The sequence below is a fragment of the Phragmites australis genome, chromosome 12, assembly GCF_958298935.1.
Source record: "Phragmites australis chromosome 12, lpPhrAust1.1, whole genome shotgun sequence".
NCBI classification, from domain to species: Eukaryota; Viridiplantae; Streptophyta; class Magnoliopsida; order Poales; family Poaceae; genus Phragmites; species Phragmites australis.
Window position 1 is genome coordinate 26,407,676 of NC_084932.1, and position 7,558 is coordinate 26,415,233.

The following is a 7,558-nucleotide window of genomic DNA, read 5'->3' on the forward strand; positions in this document are numbered from 1 at the left end:
CTATTGCAGGAACTTACAGAGAGCTAGAGACTACATGTAAAGAGAGTTAACATAGGGTTATACCAGAGTATTTATCGGATAGTTCCAAATAGCAGCTCTCGGATAGTTTCGAATATCAGCTCTCGAATATTTTGTTTTCATGGTCCAACAACCCAGCCGTATATACATCACACACTAAAGGACAAATAGCTAATGTGTTTGACCGGTGTGGTCCATGTTTTATTGGCCCACTCATGAATGACTTAATATTTCGTATAAACGCTTCTGGTTAATTTGTGCGATTGTTTATGTAATATCAGCGTGTCAAGTAACGTAGTGTCATTAGAGCACTAACCATACGATTATGTATTTGTGTGTCCTTGTGAGATGTGATATATTGCTAGTTTGCTTATTGGATTGTTAAGATTATATTTTTGACATATGGAATGGCCAAATTATTATAACATGCTATAGTTGTTTCCATGTGTTATCCGACAAAAAATATTTTTTACCGCACCATTTTTGATATATATTCAATTTGTATTTGTGACTGATACTATCCATTATTGTGTATTCGTATCCGATACTATGCTGGATTGTGAGAAAAAATACTATTCAACAACTCCATATCTACAGTTCGGACCACAAAATGGGCCGCACCGCGCGCTTGGGCTCTCGCCGAAAAGCCCAAAGAAATGGGCCTCCCAGCCCTCCGCACCGCAGGCCGCGTGCGGTGCCGTGCCAGCCCACCCAGCGCGCGTACACGCGGAGGGCGAGGAAGGAGCCCACGCAGATCGGCAGCTCCGCTCCGCTCCGCTCCCTTCCGTCTCCGCCGCTTCGCCTCGCTTACCGCCGCCCCGCTTCCCCACGCCGGCCGATGCGGGCCCTCGCGCGCGCCGCCTCCCTCCTCCGCCACGCTGCGGCGCGCACGCACCCGGCGCCCGGCGCCGCCGGTCCGCGCCCCTCCAAGGTCCGATCGAACCCTCTTCCAACCTCTCCCTCTCCTCCACCGGCTCTGGACGCTGCTGCTGCTGCTGCTTTGCGTTCCGTTCCTCCCGCCCGCCCGTTTCGACGTCGTAGGTTGCGTTCGGTTCCCATCTCGGTAGGGTTTACGGGCGGCTTAGGAGGGCGCGGCGGGCTTCTGCTTTGTCACGAGCTGATTCCGTCCACTGTTTAGGAACAAGGGTTTCGGAGCTGATGCTCTTCCGTTTACACGCGTGGCCGATTGGAGGAGGGGAAGCGTACTATTGAACAAGAGCTCTCGATTTGAGCTCGTGTGATTTAGCAAACATCTGGTGCGCTTGGTGGTCGTTCGATTGCTACAGGGTTTAGTTTTGTAGGAGTCTATGCGTTGACATGTTGAAGGATTGCTCCATTCCAAGTCGTGCGCTAGGGTGGGCACCACATAAATCTGTTTCATTTCAGCAATCAATGGTAGTGAGTAGGAACTGTGCTTGGCTTAGGAGATTGTGGAAGTGGAATTCAGTTGGGCCTTATTCTAATTGCTTTGGTCTATTCATCTGGTGTTCAATGCTGCTAGTGCTGTGCCTTGTACCTGCTTACCTTATGCTGCATTCATTTAGTTCCCATCAAGGGCTTACAGTTCCAGGGACAAGGGGTTTCACATCCGGGGGTATTGTCAATCTTTGCATCTGAATTGACCTCGAATTACAAGTGATGGAAGGTGGTCTTTCTAATCCCTCAATCTTGGGCTTCACATTGGCCAATATATGACTCCAATCTTCTGGAGCATTTTCCTTTTGTTTTCTGATTTTCTTGGTTTAACAGTAGTTTATTTTGTGTATTTCTGAATTAGATGCATCTTGGAAGGATAGCATCAATTCCATGCGTCCTGTTATCAGTTTGGGGTGTCTTAGATTTCAACAAAACATAAGCTCTTGCTTTTTACCAAGATTTAGCTTATTACATCTAATCATTTTTTTAAAAGTCACTTTTCTGTTTCTCTCTGTGTGAAAATGCACTTCGCTACATTTGATTGCATGTAATTTTAGCATTGCCATTCTTGTGACTATCTGTTAAGTTTTGCAGAATTTGCCAGCTCTCTGTTTCAATGGGTATTCTACTCTTTTGGCTCCGGCAAATGAAGTCCTGATTCCACCAGAACTTCTATCTAGCAAGACTGTTTGGACACCAGACCGGGAGCTCGGTACCTTTCTAATGTTCCATTACTTTCTCCCCTTATTGACCAGTTGCAAGGCTCCATTGTAATGTTATTTCTCTTGAGACTAATCTTCGCTTTTTTCTTTTTATCTACATTGGCCTATTATATGACTTCCTATCTTACATTTAGTTAACTAAAACTTTTATAGCTGTTTATCTAATCTGACCAAAATTTAACATGAATAGAACTTGATTTCACTTCTGAAGTATTATAGTTGTCTTAATTGTCTGATGGATAATTATAGGATTTCTGAATATTCTGATATTGTTTTGTAACTAGGATATGCTACATTTTTATTGATTTGGTATGTTGTAATATTGCAGGCCAGTATGAAGACCTGGTAGCTAGGGTGACAAACTTCCATAATGAGGACAAGGGCTTCATGGTTTTGGATGGTGATGTCTTTGATGTTCCAATCAGGAAGGATATTGTTCACCGAGTAGTAAGGTGGCAGCTTGCTAAAAGACAGCAGGTGCACCCATAGGACCTCTCATTGTCTTTTGATTTGTCTGACTTTTGAATCTCGATTCTTGGAGATCTACTGTATAGCATCTTGGCAAAATAACAGTTCCTTGCTCTGATAAATTGGATGCACCTTTGTCTTTACAGGGCACACACTCAACTAAAACTATCAGTGAAGTGAGTGGCACAGGAAGAAAGCCTTACAAGCAAAAAGGAACTGGACGAGCACGGCATGGAACGTTGCGTGGTCCTCAGGTTAGTTACTATAACTAAATGATACATCAGTCTTATATCCGTTTTGGCGTGCAGTCAACTAAACTAAGACTACAACAGTTTCGTGGTGGTGCAACCATGCATGGGCCTAAACCACGAAGCCATGCAATCAAGCTGCAAAAGAAAGTACGGCGACTGGGACTTAAGATAGCCTTGTCTGCTCGAACTGCTGAGGGGAAGGTATTTGCTTCCTTAATTAGTAAATATTTACATGCTTTGATGTGCTTACTTGTGGTTTACAACTGTGTTATGGCTACAAAATTATTATAGACAAACAAATTGTTATATTTAATCATGGTTTAGCAGTGTGCTTTGGGAAGAAACATGCTTACTATCTGTTAAAACTACCCAAGATTTCACTGCAATATTTCATGAGGTGTTTGTAAATGACATTGACATACCTGAAAGAACTGTTTTGCTATATGTTAACGTTCTAGATCCTCTTTAGGATGAAAGACGGAAATGACTATACGACATACCTGATGAACTGTTTTTCCATATGTTAACTTTCTGGATCCTGTTTAGGATGACAGGCTAAGTGGTTAACCACATTCCTAGTTAGCTATGATGTATGAGCTAGTAGTAGTATAGCATTTTTGTAGGCTGTGTAGTTACATATGAACATGCTGTCCTCTTATATGGTCAACTTAATGATATTGCTGTCAAGTTAAATTATTAGATTCATGTTTTTCACAAAAAGTTGAATTGTTAGCTGCAAGCTTTAACAGTGAACTAACATTGTTGCCTTGCCACACTGAAAGTTAACTAAAATATATTGAGCAACATGACAATACATGTTTGTTTTATGTAATAATTTCTGGTGTGGCTCCTATAAATTCTCTAGTGTGCAAACATTCAAAGCAATGTTGACGTTTTCTGTCCTGCATGCAAATACCTGTATAACAAACTGCCTGAACACTTATCATATGAATTCATTGTTCGCTATGAGAATGTATGCATTAAAATTTACTTATCCATATTTGTTCTGTAGCTCTTGATCTTTGAGGACTTAGAAGTCCCTAGCCACAAGACAAAGAACATTGTGCAGTACATTAGCCAGATGGACGATACAAAGAAGGTTTTATTGGTGGATGGAGGAGACATCGATAAGAAATTAAAGCTGGCTACTCAAAATCTTCACTATGTGAATGTCCTTCCTTCCATTGTAAGTCTCAGAACCTCTGTAGTTGAGTTTGGAGCAATTAAAATAAGCTTAATTTTCTGGGCAGATCTTTTCGCCTTTTCGGATCAAGGAGCATTGTGCTAATGTTTAAATATCTTGGAACACAGGGTCTCAATGTTTACAGCATCCTCCAGCATGACACCCTTGTAATGACTCGAGCCGCTATCAACAGAATTGTCGAGCGGATGCACACCCCCATCAACCGCTAGCAAGGAGGAATCTGAGTCTGAGACTAGTGTTTGTAGCAACTAGCAACTGTGCTTTACCCCTAAAGCTACATATTCATGCCCTTCAGTTCTTTATTTTCTGGTAGAAGGCAGTAGCTGCAACATCAGTTTTTCCCCTTCTTGAAATGCCACCCGTGCATCGCTTGGATTTGGAATAAAATTAATTTTGGTGAAACTTAGGATGCTATTCGTTGGATACGCAATCGATTGCGAGCTTGTTTTTGTCAATCTATCATATTGTTTCTGTTTTGTAACTCACAAAGATGTAGCTTGGATCTACTATTTGATTGTGGAAGCCCAAACCCACGAGAGACATGAATGAATTTGCGGAAGCAACACATGCATGCAACAGCAATGAGTTGTTTTGAACTTCTCTGATATGTCTCCGTTCTTCTGTAGACCATATACGAAGTGAGCTTAGGGATGTGTCATGGGTCAGGTCCATATGGGCCACTTCGGCTGGCCTAGCAGAGAGGTGCTGACAGCCAGGGCTAGGGCTGTTGTCAACCTTCATCGTATGTGGAAGGTGTGGGAGCCCTAGGGTTGGTTGCCGCTGTTGTTATGTCGTCATCAGGATTGAATCGTTATTAAGTCATTTTCAGATTAGAAAGTAAATTTCTCTTAAATAGAAATAGTTATCTATACGTAAGAAATGTTTAGATTTAAATTAGGAAATCGTAGTTTGCTTGCGAGTCAAGTTGAGCCCTCTCATTATTATATAATGAGAGGTATTGTACCTTTTGAAATTAAGAAAGAAAGAAATTGCATCGCTTATCTCTCTCACTCTCCACTTACAGGTACTGTTCGCTAACGTAAATAGTATTAGTGACTAGTACTGATGCCAACAGCACCTCCTCACGCCACCCTCTCTCCCTTCTCCTCACAGGCGGCCACCCTGGGATGCAAGAAGGTCATCCAACCTCACCCTACGACCCCCTACAAATCAGCGCTCACTACATCTAGTATTAGAGACCATGGGCTCTGGTGGTGCTGGTGACCATGACTTCACCAAGCTCATGAAGGAGTTGCATGTGAAGACTCAAAACGACATCCGCGCATTGACGTACTTGATCAAAGATTTGCAGCTTCACATGGAATGCTAGGAGGAGCGCCTCACGAACATTGACAAGACCTCCGTAGAACACGAGGCTACTGCTCGGCAGGAGGCCGAGGCCGCGCACGACAACAACCAGGCGTGCTCGTGCGGCTGTGGCTGCCTCCTTGGGGGTGCCCGACAACAGCTCTTCTGTGGGCAAGATTGAAGCCATCCTCCCCGACTTGTCCACGCCTGTCGTCTCGTCGCCATCCGGGATACCTATCCTGGCTTCTTCCTCCATTACGGCACTTGGCGGATGGCAACCCCACTACAACTTCATGGTACCTAAGTACCATAAAATGTCGTTCCCCACCTTCGATGGCAAGGAGGACCCGCTCCCATTGCTCAACAGGTGTGAGCACTTCTTCGTCGGGCAACACACTCCAGACATGGAGAGGGTTTGGCTAGCATCTTTCCACATGATAGGCGTTGTGTAGCAGTGGTACATGCATCTGTCCATGGACCATGACCCTCTCACCTGGTAGTCCTTCTCATGCCTCGTGAACTTCCTCTTTAGCCCTCCAACACGCCATAACCCGTTGGGAGAGTTTGCTGCCCTGCAGAAGATGAGTTATGTAGATGAGTACATGGAGAAGTTCCTTGCGCTTGTTCTTCGTGTCGGGAATCAGGATGAAATACAAAACGTAAACATCTATACTTTAGGATTGATGGAGCCCCTAAAGACAGATGTGGAGCACCAGGAGCCCAAGGATATGGAGGAGGCCATGAGTTTGGCATGCGCCTATGAGAGGTGCACCAATGTTGTGGCTGATGTCGGGCAACATGTGGCTACATCAAAACTTGCTACCCGTTCGTCTGCTTCACGCTCTACAACCTCGGGAGCCAAGGTCGGGGGAACGAGATGACTGTAGGTGCCCCTAGGGTGGTTCCTCGCTTGATGCACCTCAGGCTAAAGGCGCCAACCCTAGTGTCTTCAAGAAGCTCACATGCGAGGAGATAACAGAACGTAGCCATCTCAACATGTGCTTCAAGTGCAACGTGTAGTTCTCCAAGGGGCACGAGTGCAAGCACTTGTTCCTCTTAGAACTCATTGACAATGACACGAACGCGGTGGACGAGGGCAAGTTATCCCTCATGATGATGAGGGGAGATCAGGAGGATCACCTCCCCAGTGACCGCATCATGCGGCTCTTAGCAGCCTTGCGCAAGGGTGGGCACATAACATCATCGACGAGTCCCGCTCACTTCACCTAGGGCTCCCAATGTGCCGTATTCAGATGTGGATCACTGTTGGCACTGGCAATCGCATCATCAATCGTTGCCTCTGCCACGACCTACCGCTTGTCGTTAAGTGGGAGGTCTTCTCCATTGATGGCTATACCTTCCCTTTGGTGGGCGACACGGACATCATCTTGGGGATTTCGTGCCTTTGTAGCATGGGTCCTATCCTCTGGGACTTTGCTCGCTTATAGATGAGTTTCCACTGCGGTAATCGAACTACTTGTTTCCTCAGCGTTGACACTACACCACCTCCTCCTCTTTAGATGACATTCATGTCGGCGCCCGTTCCTGCCCTACAGCTGCCATAACCTGTGTTGGCCTTGCTTGCCTCATCTTCAGCACCATTGAGTGACCACTCTGGTTCGTTCACTAGGGTGGGCGGCACCCGTACTTCAGCGACAACCATAGAAGTTCTCTCATAGCACTCGGACCTTCTCGACGAGGTCCGTTGCATGTTCTAGGCTGACTCGAACCTAGCCGACCTCAGGGCACACATTCGATAGAAGGAGGCCACACTAGCCTGGACAGTGGTCAATGATGTCATCTTGTTGGACCATTTCCTCTACATGCATGTTTCATCGTCACTTCTTCGATGCCTGGTACATGCTCTCCTTGACTCGGGCGATGAATCCCTCGTTCATCACTTCGCTATGGGCGTTCATATGCCATCTTCTGTGAGCACCCATTGTGTTTTTTCTAAGTTCGTATTGCTTCTTCAGGAGATTCCTCGTTCTTCCGTTCCTACTGCCGACTTGATTTTTCTGATCATACTTGTCGTGAGTTTATCACCATTGCACAAAGTCATTTATGGAGTTTGCAGTTCTTTTGGTGCCCCAACTCTTGCATCACTCAATGATGCTTACACATGATTGTTGTTTGCTCATTGCATTGGCCTGACTATCAGTCGCCCGACA

General features: G+C 45.3%; 1 protein-coding gene across 1 annotated transcript; it reads left to right on the forward strand.

The window, feature by feature from the left end:
• The first annotated feature begins 766 nt into the window (after nt 1–766).
• LOC133887278 (uncharacterized) lies at nt 767–4,481 on the forward strand. Its single transcript, XM_062327218.1, has 7 exons — nt 767–949; nt 2,029–2,146; nt 2,485–2,633; nt 2,771–2,878; nt 2,957–3,076; nt 3,888–4,061; nt 4,187–4,481. The coding sequence occupies exons 1-7, from the start codon at nt 857–859 to the stop codon at nt 4,286–4,288; spliced, it is 864 nt and encodes a 287-aa protein (XP_062183202.1). The 5' UTR covers nt 767–856; the 3' UTR covers nt 4,289–4,481.
• The last annotated feature ends 3,077 nt before the right edge of the window (nt 4,482–7,558 follow it).